At 42.7% G+C, this 27,261-nt stretch overlaps 2 protein-coding genes across 7 annotated transcripts; one reads left to right on the top strand and one right to left on the bottom strand.

The window, feature by feature from the left end:
• The first annotated feature begins 788 nt into the window (after positions 1 to 788).
• On the top strand, positions 789 to 7,687 carry PRDX4 (peroxiredoxin 4). Of its 4 annotated transcripts, XM_053387045.1 has the most exons (8): positions 789 to 1,190; positions 3,210 to 3,327; positions 4,612 to 4,728; positions 5,074 to 5,196; positions 5,600 to 5,730; positions 6,081 to 6,115; positions 7,355 to 7,401; positions 7,575 to 7,687. In XM_053387045.1, exons 1-8 carry the CDS (start codon positions 923 to 925, stop codon positions 7,576 to 7,578), a joined length of 843 nt encoding a protein of 280 aa, XP_053243020.1. In that variant the 5' UTR covers positions 789 to 922; the 3' UTR covers positions 7,579 to 7,687. The 4 variants fall into 4 exon arrangements, with proteins under 4 accessions (XP_053243020.1, XP_053243021.1, XP_053243022.1 ...); XM_053387046.1 differs by lacking the exon at positions 7,355 to 7,401 and having other exon boundaries at positions 5,600 to 5,796; XM_053387044.1 differs by lacking the exon at positions 7,355 to 7,401 and having other exon boundaries at positions 792 to 1,190.
• A 1,279-nt stretch (positions 7,688 to 8,966) lies between these two features.
• Positions 8,967 to 26,826, bottom strand: ACOT9 (acyl-CoA thioesterase 9). 3 transcript variants are annotated; one of them, XM_053387039.1, is made up of 16 exons: positions 26,450 to 26,825; positions 24,650 to 24,741; positions 23,357 to 23,383; positions 19,950 to 19,995; positions 19,333 to 19,503; positions 19,010 to 19,047; positions 18,296 to 18,379; positions 17,422 to 17,525; positions 16,816 to 16,889; positions 16,351 to 16,418; positions 15,777 to 15,888; positions 14,116 to 14,206; positions 11,547 to 11,632; positions 10,793 to 10,880; positions 10,453 to 10,603; positions 8,967 to 9,710 (listed from the first exon to the last, which is right to left on the bottom strand). In XM_053387039.1, the coding sequence occupies exons 1-16, from the start codon at positions 26,461 to 26,463 to the stop codon at positions 9,643 to 9,645; spliced, it is 1,314 nt and encodes a 437-aa protein (XP_053243014.1). In that variant the 5' UTR covers positions 26,464 to 26,825; the 3' UTR covers positions 8,967 to 9,642. The 3 variants fall into 3 exon arrangements, with proteins under 3 accessions (XP_053243014.1, XP_053243015.1, XP_053243016.1); XM_053387040.1 differs by lacking the exon at positions 23,357 to 23,383; XM_053387041.1 differs by lacking the exons at positions 19,950 to 19,995; positions 23,357 to 23,383 and having other exon boundaries at positions 26,450 to 26,826.
• Positions 26,827 to 27,261: the final 435 nt, after the last annotated feature.

Here is a 27,261-nt window from a genome sequence, read left to right as displayed (position 1 = left end):
TGCTGCTGCTTTTCACTGAATTCCCCTCTGCCCATATTTTCCAGTAAACAATTGCAAAAAAGTGAAAACGTGTCCTTGATAATTCAGCACAGGGTTACCATGTCCTGGATTTCATATATTGATAATAAATAATTGATAGCAAACAATTGCCAAAAAAAAAGTGAAAACATGTCCTTGATAATTCAGCATAGCGATACCATGTCCTGGATTTCATTTATTGATAATAAATCACTTTTGATTTAGCACCTGTTTCTGGTCAAGTGAATTAGACACTTTGTTAATAAGAAGCTGGGTCTTTCATTGCTTTCCCTTTACGAGAATGCAAATAGGAGCTGCTGCTGTTGTCCTTGTTATGGTAACACGTTTCTATGCTTCCTTCATGGCCAGCGATTCAGTTCCAAAAAGGAGCAAGCAGCTGTGAATCAGATGCTCTTCAGACATCTGTGTCCTTTCCCAGAGAAAGTTTTGGGAATGCAGCTTTTAAGATTACTCTGGGGGGAAATGCCACACAAGTATAACAATTCAGCTGCTGATCGGAATGCGATGCCACATCCGGTGTTGCACTGACACTCAGGTCACCTAAAGCAGGGAATGAGAACCCGTGGCCCTCCAGGCGCTGCTGGGATCCCCTCAGCCCGGGCCAGCATGCCCAACGGTCAGAGGCGCCTCCTGGAGGGCCGCCAAGCTCCCTCCCGTGACGAGCCTGCATTCCGCCTCACAGCCAGCGGGACATGCGCAACTGCGCCTCAGCGGAGCACAAGCGGGGAACAGCCGCGAGGGGCAGAGGACGGGCGTGTCAGTGTCGGCCGTCGGGTCCCGCCCCCAGAAGCAGCCCCGGCTCCCGCGCCTGCCTCTTCCTCCCGCCGGGCCTCGGCGCTGCCATTCTCTTTCCTCCCTTAGCCGGGGGCCAGCGAGACGTGCCATGGAGCCGCCGCGCGCCGGGACACCCGCAGAATGCCAGGGGGCGGCGGGGAGCGCGAGGCGCCCGCGACGGTTGGCGACGCGGCCGTTGGCCGTCGGCGTGCTGCTGGTGCTGGCGGCGGTCATGACCGAGGAGGCGGCCACCGCCGAGGCTGCGCAGGGCTCGGGCGACGAGAAGTGCCACTACTACGCGGGGGGCCAGGTGTACCCGGGCGAGGCGTCGCGGGTGCCCGTCCGAGACCACTCGCTGCACCTCAGCAAGGCCAAGAGTAGGTGCCGGAGAGGCCCGGCGAGGCGAGGGAGGGAAGGAGCGAGCGGGAAGGCGGGAGGGAGAGAGACAGGAGGCGGCTGCCTCGTCGCCTCATCCTTGGCGCCCAGGGAGAAGCCGGGGCGGCGGCCAGGAGGAGCCCCTCAGGCCAGCCTTTCCCCCTCCCTGCTCCCTCTGCTTTCTTTTCTTTTTTTACTATTCGTTATTGTTCATCCCGACGTTGGCATTGTGCAAAGCAAAGCAAAACCCCACACACCCACAGCCCCCGCTCCAGTTTTGTTCCCTTGCGGGGAAGAGAATTTACGGGGGTGGGAAGTGGGGGACACGCGAGTGCTGCTGAGACGCGCAGGACGTGCCGTGTTAGTTAGAGACGCTGCTGGGAAATTGGGGGGGACGTGAAATGATGTCGCTGCCGCAACGTGGCTTCTTGTCGTTGTTGATCTCTTGCAGCAGGAGAGAGAGAGAGGCCTTCAAAGAAGAAAAGTGATTATTCCGCAATAGGCAAAACAGAATCAAGTGGCCACAGGCCTCATCCGTGTTTCTTCTTAAGCTCCCCTTCCAAAAAGGAACAGCAGATTAAAGCCAAAAAAAGTGCTCTCTGCCTGCAAATTGGGTAGTGTTTTGAAGGCTTCCCCCCCCCCCATCGCAAATGGTAGAGTGAGAATGGGTTAAATTTAAAAGAAGCACCACCCTCTTGTTTCAAATATTTACTTTCCTTGTCGGTGCATGGTTGATTAGAGGGGGGTTTTTTTGTAAGGACACGTCAGACAAAGGCCATTGCTTTGAAAGTGCAGAGAGGTTTTTAAAAGAAGTTTAAGGCTGCAATCTTACACCTACTTACCTAGGAGTTAGCCCCATTGAACACTGTACTTCAATGAGTAGCCATGTGTTTTACAGCATTCTGAAATGATAAGATTGGCATTCTGTACTACAGTACAATCAAGTTAATATGCTGTTTTTCAAAAAAGTTTCAACTAAGTACCTCTTGGTAAGAAAACTGCAAGATTGAATAATCTGGCAGATTTCTTGTTTGTTTTCTAGACAATTTGCAAAGAAGACAAGCTTTGTATCCAATAGTGGCTTGTCTATTTTTGTAAATAGTCATCAATAAACTGATCCAGAAAGAAGGTGATTTGCGTATACGTCTTTAGGTTGCAATCCTAATTCATATACATACTGTACTTACATTTAATTCAATAGGGCTTACGTCTGAGTAGATATAGAGAGAGTTTTGTTAATCAATGGGCAGTGATTCTTTAGTTTTCATACTTGGGCTGCAGTTGGGTCCATTTTTTATATATCTCAATTATGTTTTTCATCAAGTGGTATCTTCAGTGTCACCAAGCACCGATTACTGTGATTTAGACTGCTACATTTCACAGTGCCATTGAAGACACTGTCGGATGCAATATATTTTGAATATCAGCTGCTGGGAATCAGAACAGGGAGGGTGCTTAATCACTCGGGTCCCATTTGCAGACTTCCCATATGTGTCTGTCTGGCTACCACTAGAATAGGATGCTGAAGTAGCATCCTTTGGCCTGAATCCAGCTGGTTTCTTCTGATGATATCATACTCTAACCTTGTGAAGTATGAGTTAACAAAAGTTTTGTAGAACTTCAAATCCCAATCTTCAGCACTGCACCTATCCCTTTAGCTGCCATTTCTTAGTGCACACCTTAGTACCAACATATTCCATTCACCCATCCTGTGAATTTCCAAATTTGTACTGACATAGTTCCAAATATTTGTGTTGCACACATCACCGGCAAATAAATAAATAAATAAAAATGTGTGCTATGTTATTAGTGTAGGTTTGTTGGTACACCAGTTCTCAATAACTTACTGTAAGTCATAAGAACTGCAACTGAAATAATTTTTCCAATATTTGAGTTCTTCCAGCATTGCTTCTTTAAAATGAACATTATATATTTTAATCTATTCAAAGAGAAATATTGCACTTATATCCCAGCACAATCAGGCAAAATGAGTTAAAGTACAATGTATCCTTCATTTTTAGTTTCCGAACCAGCACCCTATTGGGAAGGAACAGCAGTCATCAATGGAGAGTTTAAAGAGCTGAAATTAACGGATTTCGAAGGAAAATACCTTGTTTTCTTCTTTTATCCACTTGACTTGTAAGCAAAACACATGAAATATATGTATATTTTCACAATATAATGCTTGCTGATCATAGCAGTCTTTTCATTTTTAGGCCAAAAAAATTGTTTATTTAACAGGAATAAAGAATTAGAAAATATAAAATTATGAAAGTGGCTATGGAAATCCCACAAATTATAATCCTGTTTTCTCAATTTACTGGGGTAATATGTGTGAAATTCACAATGATCCATGGGTGGGGGCAGGGGGGCAGCTGCCCCCCATCAAGTAAATAAATAAAATTACCTAACTAAGTGACCAATTGCATCGCAGATAACTCAGTTCTGCCCCACCCCCAACATAATTCCTGCCTCCTCCTCCCCGCCCCCCAAATAAATCCTGGCTACTCCCATGCAATGATCATCAATCCTTCTAATTCTGAACTTGTGTGGTCTGATTTTTTTGTAGTAGGACAACAGGACAGGGCCTTCTAGAGATATGGTAGTAGTCTCTATGCAAGCTGTTAGTTTGTAAAAGGGATAACAGCCCAGCAAAGACTCCTGCTCAGGGCCCTTACTCTCCAGAAATGTCCCACTATACATAGCAGAGCCCTGTAGCACTATGTAGCAAGCAAAAGCAAGCTCACCCAGTGGTGTGGAGCAGCAATGCCACTTTGCTGGCCACAGGGCCACTGCTATTTACCAAGAGCAGTGAAATGGTGGAGAGGTTGATGTGGTACAGGAACACTGGTAGGAGCGCTGGATTGGCTGCACCAGTGTGCCCCTATCACACCAATTTTCCTGCTACTTCGTCCCTCCTCCTGGTAAGTGGCAGCCATCCCACTGCCATATAGTTGATTGATTTTTGAAGTGAAGGACAAATAAGATAGTTTTCTATTAAACATAATAATGTTGAACTTGACTGCTGCTTACAGACTGGAAATAGAATTTTCTGTCTAGTGGTTCACTCAAAATATTTGCTGTAGCACCATATAAGTATTTAGGATGTCACATATCAACAGCTATGCGAACACATCACAGAGTATGTAGTTATTCTGGCACTGCAAAATGGTTGAACAGAATACACTGCCAAAAATGTTTAGAATAGGATGCTAGAGTTTTAGAAGTTGTAATGGAGTAAAACTTGTTTTCCTACATGACCAGTGAAGGCTATAAATGGGCAGGCATAAATAAAAGAAAATAATAAATAGCTGGAAAATTGAGTGCTTTGCAGAAAGCAGTTCATTTCTGTTTTAGTGATTGGTTATAAGTAGGGATCTGTTCTTTTTAGAAATTTACATTTTGGTCTCTCTTTAAATTTAGCACATTTGTATGTCCAACGGAGATCATTGCCTTTAGTGACAGAATTGAAGAATTCAGAGCAATAGGTGCTGAAGTGGTTGCTTGCTCAGTAGACTCGCAGTTCACTCATTTAGCATGGTAAGTCCTTTTTCCCTTTCATTTACACAACTTATTGGTAGCTGTTACATTTTCTGTACAAAGCAGAAATCTAGATTGGAAACTTGGGACTGTTAAGTAACTGCAGCCATCCCATGAGTATAGCTGCCTGGTTACAGGAGGCCTGTCAATGGCAGATGGAATGTGTTGTCAGGAAACTTCCATTTCTGGAGAATTGCACACAGGAGAGGGTGAGGGAGATGCAAAGACTAGATCAGGTCTATTAAATTCACCACCTATCATGTAGATACTGTGAATGATACTAAGTCGATAGTGCAGGTATGGAATAGTTCTCACTGAAATATTTGGTGATCTTCATTGCTATAGGATTAATACAGCTCGGAAGCAAGGAGGACTGGGACCAATAAAGATACCACTTCTTTCAGATTTGACGCACCAGATCTCAAAAGATTATGGAGTTTATCTAGAGGATCAAGGACATGCTCTTAGGTATAATGTTAACTATTCCATTTCCTTCTCTGTTTGCTACTCAAATAGTTATAGATTATTGTCATATTTTCCCTGCATGATGCTGTATCAAAATTCTGTTACATTCAACAAAAATCTGTGTTTAAAAAAGTTGCAAGATCAGAATTGCTAATTTTACAACAGCAGTCTATTGGAGAGAAAAACTTGACTAGAACAAGAGCACAATTCTTAAAATCTTGGTTAGCAATTAGTTATTTCAGTGGATCTATGACGTGCATAGTTAGATCCCATAGTGAAATAAAATATATTGCTTTCGGTGAAGAGTTGATACAGGTGTTTCGCAGACAGGTGTAATATATATATGCACAGAATGAGGTTATTGATATTTGTCTTGCCAATTTCTCTTATATTTATGTTTCCACAGAGGCCTGTTCATTATTGATGGCAAGAAAAATCTTCGACAAATCACAATGAATGATCTTCCTGTTGGCAGATCTGTAGATGAGACTCTTCGTCTAGTACAAGCATTCCAGTATACTGACGAACATGGAGAAGGTATTTCCTGCAGGGTTAAACATTCAGTTGCCTACACAGAAAAGAAAGATTTCTTCTAGATAGCAAGTAAGAAAGCTGAGACTGTTAGATATTTTGACAAATTACTGTTGGTCTTAACATTTCTAGCAGTCTTCAATACTATGATGCCTGGTTCCTGGTATTAGTTGTAAAACTAATTGAAAAGTTCTCAGTCTATGATTAAATCCTACTTCATTCAGCTACCTCATCATATATAGATTTGTACTTGCAGAAAATGAATTATTTCTTTCATGTTCCACAGGACAAAAGGAATAGGAAGGCAGGGCTATTTTTAACCATGAGCTTAATGTCTCCTTTCCTTGTCTTCTTAGTTTGCCCTGCTGGTTGGAGACCAGGCAGTGAAACAGTAAGTTGGTGTTTATAAATATAATTGGAACATAGTTTTTCCTTGAATGCTCCATTTGAAATTTTTTATCTTATGTCATGTGGGGAATGTTATCAGCAGGCCAAAAACAATGCATGGGCAATTTGAATGCCATTTGAAACCTTGCCTTTTACTTCTTCATCTTATCTCTATCAGCTTTTCCAGCATGCTTTTCTTGCTATGATTTTACACAGTGAAGGAAAAACCAAGACTAAGTATTTACTTAAGGTGCTTGCATGTTAGATAACTGCTACATGAATAGCATTATAGTTGTGCAAAAAACCTGCTCCAGAACTCTATAGCATTTCAGTAAGATACAAAAAAAATCACAAGTACTAGTAATTTTGCACTCTAACGGTATCTTTGTTGGTCAATAGATTTCCCAGTCTCTGAGTACATCCACTTAGGCTACTGTCTTATGCACATTTAACTTGGAATAAGTCCCATTAAATTCAAGGAGTTAATTTTGAGTAGGTATGCACAGGGCTGCAGTCTTAATAAACATTTTGTAGAAGTGTTTGCCATTTATTTCTACATTATAGACTTTCAGAGTAAAAAAAAATCAAAGTTGAGGATATTAATCTGAGTTTTTTGGCCAGTGACTTGACAAGTGCAGCAATGGAATAACATGTGGTTTATCACAAGTGCGATTGTAGACAGGTCACAAAAGAACACTGCATGCGTTCTCAAGACAGTTCTACATCCCTACAGTAGTTTGTTTTATCCAGACATGTTACTGAAGGACACTGATGATTCCAGTCTTCCCCTTTACAATTTTGGGTACAATCCGAAGAGCATTAGGTGCACCTTGGTACCAGAAAAATCCATGGTGCTAATCAGTGTAATCCTATGCTCACATTATGAATGGGGTGTATGTGTCACCATATCCAGTGTGTGAGGGGAAGAACACAGACAATACAAAATCCATACAAGCAAGAAGCATTATCAAAGATCACGGATGCATTCCAGACAAGCAAAAACACGTGAGAGCAGGGCCAGTGAGGGAAAGATAAGACGCATAGAGGGCCAAGGCTACCCACCCTTGGTTTAACCATATCTGAACTGGTGTAACTGTAGTTCTTACCAGGAAATATGTGTGTTGAGCAGCAGAAGGAGAGGTAGGGCACATGAGTCTGTAGGGTACTCTGTATCATCAAACTATTGTGACATGAAAACAGGAATACACTAATAGCTGTAGCCATGCCTTCTGCATGTGTTTAGATCAAACCTGAAGATGCTATGAGAATGTGGTGGCCAAGAGAAGATTTGTAAGTACCGTTGGGTATTTGAGTACCTGTGTTATCTTGGGGAACTCACTGGAGGATGGATGGGACTAATATACATCCAATCATCAGCACAGGACTTAGTTCACTTTATACAGCAGATATATAACAAACATTAGACTTTTGGTTTTGATTGCGACTTTTTTCTCCTTATCCAGATAATTCCAGATCCTGCAGGAAAACTGAAGTATTTTGGTAAAGTGAACTGACTGCTTTCTTCTACAATTCACAGCTAAGAATCTGCCAATAAACGTTCCACTAATTTTGATAATTGCTTGTGTGTTGCTTCTTGGTGGAATTGTACCAGTGTTTGGTTCAGTGTGTATAAGGCTTCTTGTTCTACTAAAGTAGAATAATAGCAGTGAAGCAGTGCTAAAATATTACCATGTAAAATTACTTTCACTGTTGGAAGTCTCATGCTGCTAGTCACACTAATAACTATTTCTAACCCAACTATATGCATGTTTACTCTGAAGGAAGCATCGTGTTCCACAGAATTTAGTAAGTGTGCAAATTAATCTCACACACCAAACCAAGGACACACACACTCATCAGCTGATTGATCAACTGCTTTCTACAGGGAAAACAGCTGCATTTCTGCCTGACATCACAGGAAGGTAGGTGGGTATGGTTTGTGGAAAACAGCCTTGCAGGGCAAGCAGGAAGCCCACAGACTGGAGGTTGCCCACTCCAATATATTGATTACATAATTCAGACTTCCCATATTCTATTATTTCTATTTTGAAAACGCAGAGTCAAAACAAATGAGTGCAAGATGGGCATGAGAAGAAGGTAAAAATTGTTCATTTGTGCTGCCATCTGCTTACCGTATATTCTTGCAAAGGGTACAGGACTAGATGGAACTCGTTTCCAAATTAAGTCTAAACTTCAATTATTGAATCGCAATCTATGCACACAATGTTTTAGACAGTACACAGCAAATGTGAAAAAGCCAGTACTCTCATTTTTCTACTCATATTGAAATACTGCCCCTCAATGAGGCCAAACTTAAGATTCACAAATTGTTTAGGAGTATGCATCCTCCTGCGTCTCCCCAGAAAAAAAGCACTGGAAAAAGCTACCACAGTTACTTAAACTTTGGGGATGTATTTTTAAGTTAGATGAGTTACAGAAACTGCACAATCCAAACACATTTTTACAAATTAAATGCATAATTTAAACACTAAAATACAGTGTCAAGTATCTTTATTCTCAGATGGAGGACATCCAGTAATGTGATTAGTACCTCAATCTATTCATAGTAGAAGCATGGTTATGCTTCAAACATCCACAAGGGGGAGTTGCATTCTCAGTTTTGAATAGCCCAAAACTTCAAAATGCAACTGGCATAGAGAAATATCTATGAAAAGAAGAAAAAACAAAATGGTAAAGCTCCAAAAGGAATCTCTGGCTTCACTGATGCGCAGTTTAGAAACACAAATTGGCACACCATCTTTGCCAAATCATTTTCAATGTGAGGGTAGATCTACCATACATGATATGAAGCGACCTGGAATATATTTTTGTAGCTTGTAATAAGATTATTTCAATCAAGCGTATGATTTTTTTTATTATAGGATATAATACATTATTCAGCAAAACATTTCCATATCTGGTAGGAGTTTATCAAAGGCTGAAATCAAGAGACGTTCTTGCTTAATTCAGGAAGTTCCACTGTGATAGGCAGGGTAATGGTCTTCATGGACCTGATGTGGCCTTGACACACCATGTAACTGCTTAATCCTTTTCAATTAGTGTGCAGGAGCTTTAGCTGCTTTTATCAGTCTGAAGTCAGTGGTAGAAAACATGTAAGGAAAAGCATATGAATTTAAATGGTATACTGATCACCACCTCTGAGTAACAATGCAAAAGATGTTCAGTGGCAGATTCCAGACTGCATTTCCTTCACCCTCCACCTTTCAGAGCTACCTTTGTTCACTTTGCAAAGCAAATGACCACTGTGATGGTCATGATATATAGTTTGTTCGTCTTTTGGCATTAAAAATACATAAAATATATGAAACACCAATATGAAATACAAAAATCAATCTAAAAACTATGTATAAATAGAAATAAACAATAGATGGATAGAAAAGTAAGTGCTTTGGAGTATTTCTGCATTCATGATCATACTGTTTTTAATGGCAGAAATGCTTTGCCACCTCCTGTAGAGAAGCAATGTGCTTAAAGTTTCCAAGGCGATCTCCTTCCAAAGGTGGCACTCTGCTAGGGTGCTATGTTTTCTTTCATGGCGGAATCAAAGTGCCGCTTCCCATCCAAATACAGCATGGATTCTGAAAGACAAGAAAAAGCAACTAAGTCATCTATACGGATACTTCTCAAACTTCCTAAGATTATGTGGTCAATTAGTAAGACATGCTCGAGTCAATTTTTCACACTTTTTCCTTGCACACTGGGTTCTCGCTTTTTAGCCTGCCTGTTTCCAAAGTTGGAATAAAAGTTTTACTCTGTCTTCATTGAGAACACTTTCATCGTTCCTCCTTTCATTTAGGTTAGTTCACACAGCACAGACTGAAGAAGTGGGCAGATTAATACCTTAAAATAACAAAAAAAAGGGATAGGAACTGTGGACCTAGATTCACACAGCTTGAACTACGTTAGTACAAAAAACAGAATGCACAAATTACCATGTTGGCCTGAATATAAGTCACACACTTTTCCAAATTCCAACCGTGAAAAGTTAAAAGTGCAGCTTAAATTCGCAATCTTACACAAATTGGCTTTTACGATATCACTGCTGAAACAGACATACGGTAAAACAGAACGGCTATGAGTGCCTGTGAAATTTTAAGGGAGCGGCTTATATTCGGGCCAATACGGTACTATACAATTCTTCTCTAGGCTACCTAAATGAACCCAGAAGGAGAGGTGATAAGAGGAAAAGCGGTACTAGGGTGGGGGGCAACCAGAACAGGAAGGAATCAATCCTGGGCCCATGATCCTATAATACCATTACTTTTGCACTGCAGCATGCAATATCATGCACTGTGTGAAGCTTCCAAAATAGGTACTCACCGCCATATGTTCTGGGAACAATACTTGGTATTTCATTTTCTAACATAAATGTGAAGTGGAAGACATTGGTTGTATGGTGCACTCTGGTAGCTGGATCGTACACCTCACTGTGTACTCGAACCTGGGCATTATTTTTTTCAGTATAGCATACCTTTAAAACAAAAAAGAGCTACTATGGGCCTCCAAATGCAGAAGTCAACAAGGAAGACACAACATTTTAATATTTGAAAAGGAAAGCCAGTGTTTCTTTGACTTGTTTTTGCTCACTTTCAGGGACAGCCAAATGATTTATATACCATTATGATCTATTAAAATGGTTTCAGTAAAATAAATCCATTACCTGGGCAGAAAGTAGTAACAAAGATCCAATTTCAACTGGTTTTTGAAACATGATATCATCTACAGCTACAACATAAGGCCTGGAGTTTCTGGAGTGGAGGAAAATAATACATTTTTAAAAGGGAAACGTGGGGAACACTGCGTTGTAAGTAACATGAAAAAACATGAGAAATCAGAAACTACATAAAAGCTGATTTTTGTGTATAGCTATCACCTGCAGTTAGGAAAAGGCTTTAAATAATTATGTTTTATGAAAGAAAGGGGTAAGACCAGCTGGCAGTTCCTAAGACGTTTTTCACTGTCCAACTTAGTGATACTCATTTGTTGTATGAGATTTCACTAACTCCTACAAAATTAGCCCAAATGTCTTTCGGTGCATCACTTTACAGCTGCATTCCACAAGCTGATCTCCCCCAGATGTTGTTGAACTCCCAACTAGCTCCTGCCATCACTCCCGATAGTGAGGGGAAATGGCAGCTGTAGTCGAGCAACATCTGGAATGCACCAAGTTGGGGAAGGCTGCTGTAGTGAATCTGTAAAACAAATCACTTTACAAGGTTACGTGGCCTCTTCCCTGCTCACATTGTACTGATCTGAGGGTGCAACTGGAGAAAGGTGCTCGTCCCACTCATAGCCGAGAAGGAGGAAGTCTGGAGGGAGAACCAAGTGAACCCCTGCCCTCTTCCCCTACCCCCACCCTCCCAAAAGACTCGCCGGGCTTTAAGTCCTACAAATATTACCATCCTGCGACTTACCCATAGCTGTACGCACAAGCCCATCCAAGTTCATATGCCTTCCTCATGAGAAATCCCCCAAAGATTCTATTGAAAATGTTGCGTTCCTACAGTCAAAAATATTCAGTGGTGAATGATGCACCCTTACAGAAAATATGGCCTTAAAACGTATATTTATTTCTGGTTCTCCATCAAACTAGCCATAAAACAAGTAATTAGCAATTTGTGCTATTGGCAACATAACAAAAAGCACAAAATGCATAATCTGTGGATAAAATACAATATACTGTTTATCACTGAATTATACAATTTGTAGAGGTGGAAGGGACTCCCAACAGTCATTTAGTCCAACCAACTGCAATGAACGGATAGTGAGAACTACCAACTTTTTGTGCCAGTCAAATTATGCTGGTGATAGAGGAATTTTTGTCCAGTGACAGCAGGGAAATTGGGGCTGCCAACACAGTATACGTTTAAAGCAAATGCAAACGACATTCCTCACCCCCAAGGGTGCTGAGGACTGATAATTGTAACTCTGTGAGGGGTAAAATGCAGCTCCCATGATTCTTTGTACTTTAAATGTAAAGTACATATGCAGCTTTGGTGATAAAAGCATTTTGGATCAAGTGAGAAATGCAAATCAATGATTAAAACGGGTGAAGAAGAAAAGAGAGCAATGGAATTATATCATCAATCAATACGCTCAAATCACATGTCAATATGCAAGAGGTATTTTACATATTCCTCAGCAATTATTATCAAGCTTTACTTTGTGATTGTAACCAATTAGTGGGGACAGGAAGAGGAACGGGCACAAGACCGTATTTTTCGCACCATAGGACGCAGTTTTTCCGTCTTAAAAACTAAGGGGAAAAGTCTGTGCGTCCTATGGAGCGAATGCAGGGGGGGAGGCAAGCAGGAAAAGCCCCCAAGAGCCACACACAAGCTTCGCACGGCTCTTGCAGGCTTTTCCCCAGGAGGGAGAAGGGACTGACGCGGCCAGTCAGTCCCTTCTCCCTCCTCTAGAAAAGCCTTGCGCAATCTCTCCAGTCATGGGAGGCTGCGCAAGGCTAAAGAGGAAGCCTGGGCAGCGAGCGCGATCCATCCCGCTCGCTGCCCGGGCTTCCTCTTTAGCCATGCGCGCCTCTCCAGCCGCGGGAGGCTGTGCAAGGCTAAAGAAGCCAACTTTTTAAAAATCTCTCTATCTCTACCTCTTTTTCTTTTTTCGTCCTTTCTCCACCCCCTTATTTTCCTCTGTATCAGTGTTTTTATCTAGATTAACGTTTTAGTTTGGAGGGGGGGAATGTTATAAAAAAGGAAACTTTGCAGCTTTTATTTTAGTATACAATAAAAACAGATTACCGGTAAACAAAACACAAGAGAAGGAACTAGCATAGAAGAAGAAGAGAAAAGGGAAAGAGGGAGGATACAAAGCCATTTACCAGAGGTAGATCTTAACCCTTGCCTCACCTGGGAGCTTCTCTGGGCAGGAATTCCCTCGGCTTAAGTGGGGTGAGGGAACAGTGGCAGGTAGGGGGGTACCTACCTAGACAGTGAAGCCACATGTCTCTCCAATGAAAATTGGGAGTGGGCATTGTGTGAAGTGGCTGTGGATCTCCTGCCGCAGAAGTGTAGGACTGTATAGAGTTGGGAGGGCCACCCGAGGGTCATCTAGCCCAGCCCCCTCACAATGTAGGAATCACAGCTAAAGAACGCCAGGCAGATGGTCCCCCAACCGCTGCTTAAAAGCCTCCAGTGGTGGAGACCCCCAACAACTTCCGAGGTCACAGAATAACAGGGTTGGAAGGGAACCCCAGGAGTCATCTAGTCCAGCCCCGGTGGACAGCGGGCACGATCCATCCCGTTGTGCAAGGCTAAAGATGCTGCTCAAGGCTAAAGAGGAAGCGCGCAGCCTGTCCGTTGCTCTTTGGGGCTGGGGGGGAATAATATTTTTTTCCTTGATTTCCCCCTCTAAAAACTAGGTGCGTCCTGTGGTCCGGTGCGTCCAATAGAGCGAAAAATACGGTATACTGAGCAGCTGGTACCTTTTGCTAAAAACACATCGGCCAAGACCTGAACCTAGTCAGTAGGTTGTTGCATGCTCTTTCATGGCCATAATACACAATGACGCAGAGGTGGAGTGCCTGGAGGAGGGCAGGGATGAAAAATGGATTTCCTAAATGTGTCAACGGATATGCTAACATTTACTGGAAAGCTGCTCAGCATCTCTGGCAAATACACTGCCAGCAACCATGAACCAATAATGTTCACATGATATGCTTAGTGGGACCTCCTCCGCAGTGGGAAAGAGCTTCAGAATAATACAGATAGGAAGCCTTCTTGTAATGCTACAATTAAAAATTAAGCTGACTTTTGAAGGTGACTCACAACCATTTGTGTGACTACGAAAATCTATCAAGGCTACTTTCTTACATGGATAGATACCTTCAGAATGAAAAAGATTGCAATTTCTATCATATAACTGAAGCACCATCAAATATCACAGCTTGGATAAGGAGTCAAACATCTATTTACCAAGAGCAAAACAAAACCCACCCCAAACACATTCATGTTATAGCTCTGCAAATACCTGAGGATGACAGATTTCCAGACCCTTCAGTTTTGCATCTTCCATCCACACTGCGGTGGGTGGCAGCAGCCGACTCCGAAAACTCACCGTCCTATGAGAGGAGGAGAGTTTAGATGCTGTCTCAGCCCAACATTACAAAGCAAAGCCCCTGCTTAACCTCCACCTGGGGTTGTCGGAATGTCACTCCCCCCCATGTCTCCCACATAGTGAGACAACAAGCAGGCCTTAGGCTCACACACATCATCGTCATTGCACCGTGACACGCATAGTGAATGCCCCAACCAGGATGCATGTAATAGATGTAGTTAAATGTGCTGCACTTGGAATGAAGAGGCCTGGATTCAAATATCCACTCAGCCAAAAAGTACACTGGCCTTTGTTTCTGGGGAGAATCACCATCTACTCATTGCAACATGGCCTATGTATCCACTCCTGTGTTTTTTAAGACTCATTTTGCGGTCAGTTTTTTGCAATAAAAAAATCCAGTTGCACCTCTAGCAAAAAGACAAAGCTGTTTAAAGCTTTTCGGGACTTTAAAATCAATGACTTCCTCTTTAAAGGTTCAGATAATTTTATGGCTTCCCATCAATCCCAGGGTTTTTTGGGGAGGGGGGGTCAGTGTGTCATTTTCCCTTGAATAGCTTCTGTGTGAGTTACCTCAGGCCAGCTTTTGTCACATTGGTGGGGAGCCAGGGGGATACCTCTTAGAGCCAAAGTGGTGCAATAGTTAGAATGCCAGCCTAAGATCAGGGAGAACCAGGTTCAAAACCCCACATAGCCATGAAACTCACTGGCAGCCTCAGGTCAGCCATATCTCTCAGCCTAACGCACTTCACAGGATTAACTTCTCAGTCTAACTCAGTGGTTCTCAAACTTTTTTCTCTGGGCCACACTCTCAGAATAAAAATTTGCTTGTGGCACACCAAATTTTTTACTGATACGAAATACATTGGAAAACAAAAAGAAAACAACTCCAACAGTGCTTTATTTACAACATAGAAGACAGCTATTTTATAATATGATCATGGGACATCCAGAAAGTATAATATAATGCAGCTACATAAGAACATGAATCATTCCCAAAATATAATACTGATTGTTCTTGAATCTTCCTGCCACACTTGCAACCCTCTCCTGCCACACCCTTTGAGAACCACTGATCTAACTTATTTGAGAGGGGCTAGTGAGAATAATTTTGGACAATCCTGCATATGCTGCCCAGAGACAAGGGTAATAAAAAAAAAACCTTCACAAATGTCTTCTGACGGTTGATACTGGCACTACCTCCTCTAACAGTTTCAGTACCCAGGGTTAGAGGAGAACCTAAGGTCAGAGTTAGTCACTTCGGTTTTTTAGATTTTGTTTTTTAGCAGGGCTATAAATATTTTTGTACCAGTATTTTAATTATATGGTATACCTCTCTGGGTTCCCAACTGGAGGAAGAGTGATATAAAACGCAAATAAATAAATGCAGGATCTCCTGGCCTGGGCATTCACTTCTGCACAAGGCAAAAGAAGGGGAAACAACATCTGAGGTGCCCCTTTTTCAATGCCTGAAATACATGCTGAGAAATGACAGAATAACAAGTTGCCACCTTTAAGAAAATTCAGACCCAAACAGAAGTAAAGTTTGTAAAACCATTCATTGCCTCGCCACCTACCTTGGGTCCAGTGTATTAAGAAATATGTCATGTACAATGTTTCTTTCTTCTGCAGTAGGAGCCATTTTTAGCAAGGAAGCCCTACTGGAATCAACTCTTCTGGTCTTGTTTGCTAACCAAGTAAATGAAAATAAGCAGAAAATTACTTGGTGGAAATAAGTTTCCAATAACTGTATCCAACCCCCTCCTGTTTCAAAACTAATAATGACATATTGGGTCAGCAACGGAAATTGATCAGTGCTAGGTTTGGGGCAGGCAAAAGAAAGTATACCCAAGGCATAATTCACCTGCGGAAGTTGCCAGCATAGCATAATGATGGCCACTGGCTTCCATGGCTTTAAAACGATATTTAAGGACATGAAATGGAGTGGACAGGCTTGTTACAAGCCAATTGGGACAATTAAATTCCTTCTCCTATTATCTATTAATCATGTTGATCTTCCACATATTCAATACTTATAAGTGCAGAGATGGAGGGAGAACCCTGAAAATCCATCTTTAAATGCCCTGTATGAAATGGGAGAATGGACCACAACCAGAAACTCTTCACAACCCCAAGGAATGCATTACATACCTTCTCCTTCCTTAAATATTTTTTCCTCTTCTGGACTTTCAAGAATCAGTGGGTTCACAAATGCTGGCCTATGAATAAAGGGGAGGAAATAAATGAGGTGTGTATATGCCCGCCTGAGTGTTTGAATGCAGCAGCGTTTGACTAACACCAGAAGCAGCTCTTCAGGCGGGACAGAGCTATAGTGTTAGCTTCCTGGCAGAGGCATCACTGTCACTTACCAAGAGGGAGAGGGGTGAGGAGGCTATGCAGCCCACCAGCAGAGCCAATGCAGCACTTCCACCAGTACACCGGCATAACCCTGATCTCTCCCCACTTTTCAGTAAGCAGCAGTGGTGTCAGAAAGTTAGTGTCGCAACTCTGCCCCCACTAGGCAAGTAGCTCTCTCCTCCTTTGTCCTCCCTTCATCAAAAGACTTTACCACTTGTCACTGTACAATTATTCCCAATGGTCTACTGAAAGCTTTACCTTTTGTTTTCTGGATCACGGGCCACCATGACAAAAGTTGCATCTAATACAGGATGATAGGCACCATCGTGAAACTAAAAGAAAACAATGGAAGGGAAATCACCTTTAGCAAACTAGTCTTGTTCCTGCTGAGAATGCAATGAAGATCTTGATGCTCTGCCTTCATAGTGGCTTGGTTTACATACCACATTAAACTATAGCTAAATACAAGGTATGGTTTATTGGAAACTGGGGCACTGCATTACTCTCTCTCTCTCTCTCTCTCTCTCTCTCTCTCTCCAGCTGCACCATCTGAAAACAAGTCAGTGTTTGGCTTATTGTTCCACCCAAACCCGGGCTCCCAAAACACACACAAGCAATAACCCAAGAACAAACCTTAATTGCCAGCTAGGGTTTGTTTAGAGAGACATCACAACATGTCAGATTTTCTGGTGATCTGACAAGTGCAAAAGCAGAGCAGAGAGAATTTTGCAGCAGCGGGTGCACGTTCACATTAAACCAGTTTGTTTTTAACTGTGGTTTAATGCCATATGTGAACCAGGCCCTTGTTTTAGAACTCTCAGGCACTCATAAAGTGTATTACTTTTTATATGGAAAAATTACAACCTGAAGCATGTGCATCTTTACTTCCATTGATGTCCTTCCTACCCATGAAACATTCCCAACGAACTTGATATCACAGTCTGGACGAATATCCTGCTTCCATAATCCTAAAAGCAAACAAACAGGAGTCAGAGCATAGACACTAAAGATAAGTAACTGAAAACAAAAACTTAATTTCTCTAGCTCAAGGAAGCTAACTTACCTCTGGTTATCTATTACAAGTCAGAAAAAGTGCCCATTTTAACCCTTAAAGCCCTTAATGGCTTGGTACCAGGATACCCAAAAGACTGTCCTTGCCCTCCACCCCTTAAGATCCTTCTTAAAGGCCTACTCTGGGTGCCACCAGCAAGAGAAGTGAGCTGGGTGGCTACCAGGGAGAGGAGCCTTCTCAGACTCCAGCTGTAGAATGCTCCCTAGAAAGGTTTGCCAGGCACCTCCTTCAGGTCAAGCAAGATGCAACAGGAAGTGCACATTTGCCACAGAAAATGGCTGCAACACATTTTGCTGCCTTTCCTCTTGGGGCAGTATCTAATTGGAGAAATGTGTGACCTGATATTTCAGCACTGCCCTGCTCCACATCACTGATTTAGTGTGGGGGAGAAGCAGAGGGGGGCGGAACTCATGACATAATAGACATAACAAGTTGTTAAAATGAAAGTAGGGGCATGGAAACACAGGTGTTGTTTTGGAAGCAAATGCACATTTATTGTAACATCTGGCAGCCTGAAGAAAGTCTTATCCAAAAGAGGTGGAGCAGTTATCTCCTGCCCTTCCCCCCCAACATTTATGTCAAAATGAAGCCAACTCTTTTTACTCAACACAGCAAGCACTCCTAGTTCAAGCATTAAGTTTTTTAATAGATCCAACAACACCGTACCAATTTTATCCACCAGCGCTGTAACAATCGACAAAGGAGACATCTGACCAGCTTCATGCTTTGTGTGTGTATAACAAATCAGAACTGTAGAGAAAGGATGAAAGAGACTGCATGATTTATTCTCTGTATTTAGTTTTTTTTATGAAAGGGAGTGCAGTAAAATTTTTACAATGTGGTATTTGTGTCATTCCAAGAATAACACTTGACAAGCTCAAACAAACAAGGAACATGAATGAAAATGTCTCGTTCGCAAATATAATTAAAATGGGTTCATTCAATCAGTCATGTGAAGAGCTCCAGTGGATGCACTGCACCACCATAACACAAATCCTGGCTTGGGAAAAGGTTTCTGAGATTTTGGCAGCCCTTGTTTCTGGATAGTCGTGCTTTGCATCACAGACTGGCTGCCTTCTCTAAGGATCTCAAAAAATCAAGGAACCATTCTCTCTATTCACCACCCTTGCCATAGCAAGGGAAGATTTCCCATCTAGCTCCTGCAGGTTGAGGGCATTCATGAGCACAACTCATTTAGGTCACATATGTCACTCTTCACTATTTGAGCATTTACACAGGAACTGCAAAAAAAGGGGAAGCCCGAGTCACTCACACGCCTTTCTCTCGCATACCAGTTCTGTGTAATATCTGACCCCAGAATTCTAATTACCCAAATTAATCTGACTACCAGATCAATGAAACTGCATGGCTGTTACATACCTCCTAAGCTATCAAGATCTTCAAGAATTCGGCCAAACCTACCAAGGTTAAAATGGTACATGGTAAGATTACGTTGCAAGATACTGGGACGAATCCAACATAGTTCTATGACGGTGTTTAAAAAAAAATGTACAATCTGAAGTTTAAAAATTTATCATTAAACATCTCAATAGTTTGATCCTTTTGAAAATTCACATATAATAATTAGGAGAGCCAGGTTTGGGGGGGGGGTATAAGTCAAAATGGTACATAAGATAACAGTGCAAATGGTAAGGCACCAAGTAGGAAGATATTCATTCTATTAAAAAGGCAACTGATTTTACCTGACAGAGTTGTGCACGTTCAGATATTTTTCTCTTATTTCTGGTTGACTTCCCAAAGGCAGGATAACTTCTATATAGCTGTCTCTCATTTTCCTAGGGGGCAGGTCAGCTTGGCTTTTTGCAAGGAGGGTATGTAAAGCTTTTCTTTCATTCATTGCTTGCACATGGTCTCTGGAGGAAAACAAATCAGATGATTCCGAGTGGACACAGCTTGCAAAATGTAATACAAGTTTACTAGAGTAGAGTTACGTAGCATAATGGTTAAGATCAAGATCTTTGAGCTGGAAAATCACCAGTTCAAATCTTGGGCCCACCTTGAACATGGTTACAGCCTAAGGCAAGCACTATCAGATTCAAATCATTTTTGTAATTTAGGGATAATAATAATTTACTTTCTCTGAAGTTTTTTTTTTAAGGAATACTAAGATAATGCATATAAACTATTAACATTTATGAGAAGTATTATCATAATCATCACCATTATTCCTGTAGGGGCAAAGACCCTCAGAGTTTCAAGATAGCTGGTTAAATCTCTGAAAGAGGACATTCCAATCAGGTCTGCTTTACTCTGAAATGCAACTATTAAAAAATCAAAGAAAGCTTTGCATGTGTCATACCTCCAATTGGTAGATGCTCCCACTATCTCCCTCAATCTATTTCGCACTGCAACACAACAAAGTCAGAAATATTTGATGCATTAACTGACCAAAAGGGTACTACTACCCTCCCAAGAAGCAGAAGAGTAAGCAAAGTCATGCAAAAGAGAAGATGAAAAGCAACAGCTGGTGAAGTTCATTCCTGCTATCAGGGGATACACCATTATAACCACAGGAGACTATGACAGCTTTTACCTTTTTACAACCAAAAATATCCAACTGATCCTTGTGACTTTGTGTGTGTGTGTGTGTGTGTGTGTGTGTGTGTGTATGAGAGAGAGAGAAAGTCAAATTTGACCCAGCAAGAAAGCCTGCACATTCTAAAATGAATGTGCAAGTTACTCAGTCTACATTCATAAATTTCTGTATTCATGTGCTCTGATATTATAAGGGAAACCCATGAACAGAGCCAAGCTTCCATGTGCATAGGCAAAAAGTTGCCGCTACATATCAGAATGCTCTTTGCTATTGAACAAACTGGATGGATGACACTTTTGAGGCAGGCTGCGATATGGATCCCCATGCAGGGCCATTGGCAGTTGTGTGTTACCTCAGTTGGCTCAAGGCTAATACATCTAGTCATCAGAGCAAGTAAATCTAACAGTCCAAAAGACATGCACCCCTCAAATCAATTAAAATGGTACATGTAAACTGGATGACCTAAACAAACCCAATCATTTTGCTCTAATTATGTCAGCTGAGCTCAACTCACAGAGCCAGCAACAACCCTGGGCAAGGTTTTATGGCACTACATATCACTAGAATATTAATCATTTTGTATTTAATAATGTACAACCATGTCAGAAGAAACATCAAATATGTACTTGAAATTACTGGAGGTCCAGGGCACTTTTCTTAAAGTACAGGAGTCAGAGGACTCTTCTTCCAGATCAACTATAATAAACACATGCAGTCCACCTAACCTACCAGGGCAAATTTTAAAATTTGTGGTCCAGCCTTATTTTTCTAGGCACTCAAGACAGAATTCAGATTCCACCTGCTACTATCATATATATTCTAGAACAGGGATGGCTCACCTGTGAACCTTTAGGTGTTTGTTGTACTGCAACTCCCATCGTTCCTGACCACTGGCCATGTTGGCAGGGATGATGGGAGTCAGAATTCAACAACATCTGAAGGTACATCAGTTAGCCACCCTGTTCTAGAGCACCTCTGCTCTAGACCTATTTTCATCCTATGAATGGTCAGATTGGTGTGCTTCATGTATACATTTTGAAATTTAAGGAGTGGCCTGTTTTTGCTGCCCTCAGTTTTTCAATCCATGATCTGAGACAGTAGCTTCACTTCATCTCATGGTAAGGCCAACACTGACTTCCATCCATAGGCTGTGTTTACAGTACATCTGTACAGCAGTGGTCAATACTCCTGAAGGAATGTCCTTGGGAGCTGCAGGTATTATTTCCTATGGATCAATATCACCCCTCTGCAGGAATCAGCCTATACAGACTATTCTGCCATCAACCCAGTAGGACAAGCAGGGAAGCCACATCAACCAGATGTTCCTTCTGTCTGGACTGTAGGGATCAGATGTTCCCTCCCCAAGTACATTCAGTCTTAACAAAAAACAAAAACCCACCATTATACACGTTTGTATTTCTTTTGCGCTATAAAAGAAGTAACATTTCTTGTTAAACACTTTTCCTTTCTCAAGTGGTAGGAGATTCCAGAATCAGCACCACAGGTTTTTGTTTCCTTTGCACAAGAGAGAATTGGAAACTAATGATCTTATTCAAGTAGAGCTTAGTGGAAACAAGCTGACCCTTAAAATGGGAAACACAATCACTAATCCTCAGGTTTCCACAGAGCAACTGTATAGAGTGGGCCCCTGTAGTTCCTTCCATGCTGCTTCTGGCACAGCTAAACTCAAGCTCAAAAACCTCCCAGTATCTCTATGATTCTTCATTGTTCCCACATTCAAACAACAGCATTTCTCTGCTACTCCACTGCGTAAATCAAAAAAAGGGAGATATTTCCAGCTATCAAGGAATATGACTTCTTTTTTTCTTGATGGCCCCAATAACACAATAATTGTCTGGTGTTGCTCATTCGCAGTAATTAGCCTAACGGTATCAAAACAACCCAATTTACATATCGTAAAGTGGTGTTGCTCAACTATACAAGCTGTATTGTTTGCTTTCCTTATCTTTCTGTGAGCTGATATGCTACTGCTGACCACAACTCATTGACACATAGCACCAGCTGGTTGTCCTTCAGAAAGCTATTTGCCCCTTGAGAGACAGAGATAATTCATCCTTAATCATGGATATTGCACCACTGTTGAGGAGTGAAATTGCTTCCCACCCAACACATCTGTTCTGCTTACTTCTGTCCAAATGTGGGGAAAGACTGCCTGAAAGAATAGTTACAAGCTGTATTACCCTCACACGCAAATATGGAAACAGCATTGCAAATTACTACAAATGAAGTATCTTAAGACAGTGCACAGGGAGATGCCTCATAGAGTCACACCACTGGTCCATCTAACTTAGTACTGTCAACATTTGAGTAGCAGTGGCTCTCCAGGAGTTCAGGCAGGAGTCCTTCCCAGCCCTACCTAGAGATGCCAGAACATTTTGCTTGCAAAGCAGATATGCTATCGCTGAGCTGCTGCCCTTTGTTCTGTCAAACTCTTATTAAGGGAAGCACATAGAATTGGTTAGGTGTTGACTAGCAATGTCCCTATAGGCCCATCTGGTAAACTGTTAAAGGAAATGGGGGAAAGAAGTCATTGGTCTGAAGTTTGAACATTAGGAGAAAGTGGGTAGCAATGGTATGGAGCCGAGTAAGGAAAACAAAACAAAAAAGTAGGACTGGGGCAAATCCTCACACAGGGACTAGGAATAAGAGGTTGCATGCGTATGATTGGACCCATATTTATTTCAAAGTCTTACAAAATGTCACGCTTACCAACCTCTCTTTTTCTTATGTTGGTCTGTAAAGGACACTTTGAACCATTGGAAGGACATGGACTTAAGAAAGCTTTGGAAAACTGGAGATCATGAGCCAGGGATTTAAGAGGCACAGCTTGCTCACCAGTTATTTGAATACAGGGTTCTAGATTCAATATAAATCTGTACAAGTCCCTGGGTATTTGTCTTCTGATTTATTGTAAACATAAATAACAGCACAAGATGCAGGCATACAGAGATTATATTTTGATTAAAAAGACATGCTTTATTTGCTTAGCAGTGTGATCCCCTTTAGTGCCACCAACAACGCTAACTTGCAACCGGTACCAGAAAATATTAATGTGTATATTTCATTGACCGTCCAACAAAGAAAGATAGAAGCAAGATAGATGCAGATATATAGCCATATTAAAATGCATACAGGTTACCACAACACACCATTATTCACATGAATGGGTGAATGTCCTGAAAAGTAGAAAAAGCCATTTAGATTATCAGTGTCATAAAACACAAGGCAAAAACCCGAATTGCATTGTTTTCCCGGTCATTTTGGACTCAGTCACAAAATGCAGAAGTGTATGCACAAGTGTGCTAACATATGATTTAATTCTGTTGTACTGATCATTTATTTCTGTGCTAAAGTTAAGATGTCCCTCTGTTTGTTTTCCAAATGTACATAGCACTGCAGGGTACTCAATAGCTGTGTTTGCTTCCTTTATCTTCATCCTCTATTCCACGTTTCTCATAACTTTTATTATAGTTACATCACACAAAGTATAATAAAAGCACAATGACTTTCAGTAAGATTCCTAAAATCTAAATTAAAAAAGGTAACAAAATTGTGTATCATAGATAAAACTGAACAGAATGTCTCCCATGTGCTAGACTGGGGTATTGTAAGAGAGAAAGAAATTTTATTTCATCTGTGGTGGGTCTGCCTGCAAATGCAGACATTCTAGGCTGAAGTATACAGAATAATAACAGACGTGGTTAAACAACTACTTAATTCAAAACACGTGTTTGCACTTTTATCTATTATGGATTGCATAATAAAGTGTTATAAGGAACTGGTGTTCATGATGCAGGCCACTGCCTGCATGGAACTAGCCAGTCACTGTAAATTGTGGGAAGGTTAAGATAACAGGGCTGGTTTGCTAGACTGTGTTAGACTTTGGTAATATGGCACCTTGAGCCGGGACAAAAATTGGCACACAACACTTATATATAATAGATGGGTTTTATTGTGGTTGTTATTGTTATTATTTTGCGTCCCCTCAACTCGGTTCCCCATGCAGGGGAACTGTCCGCACTGCCCTAAGTCAAGCGCTGCTGAGGTACCCAACACTACTGAGACACCCCTCACCCATTGCAGCCATAGAGCAAGGCCATTTTATAAAAAATATAGTTTCCCTTCTTGTCACATGTAAATGTGGATGTTGATGCAGAGAGGCCTCAAGGTCCCTGGGTATCATTCTGGAGGGTCCAGTTTTCTTCCACTAAGCAATTTGGTGCTATGGGGTGATGTGTTTCTAATGACAACTCACTGTGTTTGTTGCTTTTACTTTCTGTTTACTGCTGGGAAAAGTTACACTAAGAACATATTTGTTTCGAAAACAGTTCCCACATAAATAGAAGCCCAGTTACAGCTCTTACTGCTATAGATGCCACTAAACAAACAGATCAACCTTTCTGGTCGTATTCTCACACCCGCCTGCAGCCCAGTTACATTACCTTCCTCCATAGTCTGGGAAACCTGGGAGCCACTGGTGGAGGAAGTCAGCATCCTGGCCAGGGCAGGACAGGCCTTGCTTAATGAAAACCATCTGCATCAAAAGGAGAATGAATACTGTCAAGAGTATGATATCATAGGTGGCATTAAAGGTGCAATCCTATACTTGAGATCCATGAAATGGGAGCCAGAGGATATGGCAGAAGTCCCACCTGGCTGGAAGTATGCAAGCATCACTATTAGAACAGAAATGCTGGCTGAAAGGCTAAAATGCAGGAACGTTGTGGGCCACTCAGAGCATTGCCACTGCTGGCCAAACAGGCACGAACATTTTTGCCTTGCAGAATCAAGGTCTGGATCCAGGAAGAATAAGGTGTCACTACACTAAGAGGGCCACTGCAACAAGGAAGGGAGAAGTATACTTGCAGTCACTCATTTCCCCCCACCCCACCCCATGAGGGAGGAGGCTGAAGCACCAACTGGTTGAGCTGGTGGGACCACCCTTCCCCTTCTTTTTTACAACACCTATGGTGCATCCAGGTTCAGGAACTCTGTGCTCTGGCTGTTAACTGTTGCTCATTGCTTTGGGCTGTCCTCTGTATGCAGATCAAGAGAAAGGCAGCACTAACCAGGATGTGCCTGGCTGTTTCTCAGTGGGGTTCTTAATCTACTTGCTCCAAGTGGGTTCCTGTACAGTTGCATGTTCCATGGGTGTTATGCAACAGGTGAAGGTTTTCCTAACTTGCAGCTGAAACCAGAAGAGATATGGTGCCTGCTATCCCTGCTATGTGTCAAGTCACTGACCCTGCTGGGGTGACCAACTGTCTTTCCCTTTCATGATCTACCCCAACCTGGATAATATAGGCTTTGGTACATCTGTTGTTTCCTTTGTAGATAGGGATACCTTTCCCACATCCTAGAATCATCTAGCTTTAGTTAGCCTCACAAGGGGGTTTTCATGGGACAGCAGGGAAGTTGAATGGGTTCAGCAGCAGTGGCCCCTCCTCTCTCAACAGGGTGCTCCTGCCAGGCACAAGCAAGGAGCACTGAAGCATGCTGAGATGCTACCTTGCAGGGCTGGCCTGTCAGTGGTGGGGAGGCAAAAGCACAAACTGGCCAAGACTATTGGCCAAAGCACCACCCGTCCTGTGTGCCCTGGTACTTTATGAATACACAGTTGAGTGTAGTATAACTTTTAACTTTCATACTTGGCCAAACGTTGCATTAAAATACTCAAAAATGGGTAGCAGAACTTCCACTCAACGAGCCTGTCCAGAGTGACTCACTGGTGCCCAACCCCACCAAATTCTTCTCCTGAAATTAACAGTATTGGGTAGTCTTTCAAGTCCGCGATCCTAGTCACATTTACGCAGGTGTAAGTTCCAGGGAAACCAGGGAGGACTTTACTTCGGAGTCAGCGTGATTCAAACTGCACTTCTTGCTGCTTCCTGCTGTCACGAGGCTAGTCCTCTGGAGCCCAGAGACCGTATGCCGTGTCTAGCGCTTGTCTCCCAGGGAAAGGAGGCCCCAGACAAGGCGTACGTCCGAAAGCAATGCTTGGCTCCGGCCGGGTCTTCCCGTCCTGCCTACATTTCTCCGACAGGGCGCAGGCCGAAGCGGGGAGAAAGGTGAAGGAGGGGCGGGCCTCCGCTCTCCCTAAACGGTCGCCTCTGCCTGGCTTTCTATTAACCCGCCTCGGCGCTGCCACTCGGCCCTGGAAGTGCCGCGCGCCTGCCTGTGCGGAGCCTCTTCCCCGCCCCGAGCCGGCTGGATGCAGACGCCGCCGCCAGGAATTGCCTTACCTCGGGGACAACATTCTGCTCCTTGCACAGGCTGCAGCCCGCCTTCCTGCGGCACTTGGGAAACCGCCTTGGCAGCCCTGTGACTCACTCTACCAAGGCACGCAGCAGCCACGCCTGGAACAGGAACTCGGCCCCGCCGCCTGGACCGGCAAGCTCTTCGGAGGGGTTGCTGGTTTCTGCGGCAGAACGCGCCCCTCTTCCCCGCAGTAGTTGCTCCCAAGGGCCTATCTCCGCGCTTAGGCGTCGGGTTCGTCCATTACAGTCGGAGGAGCCGCTCTCGTTGACTTCGTCCCCCCTCATACTGCTAGGCTTGATTCTCCGGTGTGCTTGCGAGTTCAGGGCCGTGCGGGGAGGGATTAATGGCACAAGTGGCGAGTTTGCAGCGCAACGCCAATCAGTGGGGACTTGCTCCCAAGTCAGTGTGGGCTAGATTCAAAATTAGGCTTTTTCTCACCCGTTCAACGCATGCATAAAGGCTGGAGTTGGGAGTTCAGTCCTTAAGCGAAGGCAATAGGGTGCCCTCCCATTGGACTCCAACTCCCATGAGCCCCACCCCAGCCAGCATGGCCAGGAGGTTCTGGGAGTTGAAGTCCAGCAAGATCCAGAGGGCACCATATTGGTTTCATCATTAGGCTCCTTTTACTTATTTATTTCCCACTTTGTATATACAGTGGTATCTCAGGTTACAGATGCTTCAGGTTACGCGTTTTTGGGTTGCGCACTGTGCCGAACCCAGAAGCACCGGAACAGGTTGCTTCCGGGTTTCGGCACTCGTGCATGCGCAGAAACATTAAATCGCGCTATGCGCAGAA

This window comes from Podarcis raffonei, chromosome 4 (assembly GCF_027172205.1).
Source record: "Podarcis raffonei isolate rPodRaf1 chromosome 4, rPodRaf1.pri, whole genome shotgun sequence".
NCBI lineage: Eukaryota > Metazoa > Chordata > Lepidosauria > Squamata > Lacertidae > Podarcis > Podarcis raffonei.
The sequence above is the reverse complement of the archived record's forward strand: the minus strand, read 5'-3'. Positions and strand labels throughout refer to the sequence as shown.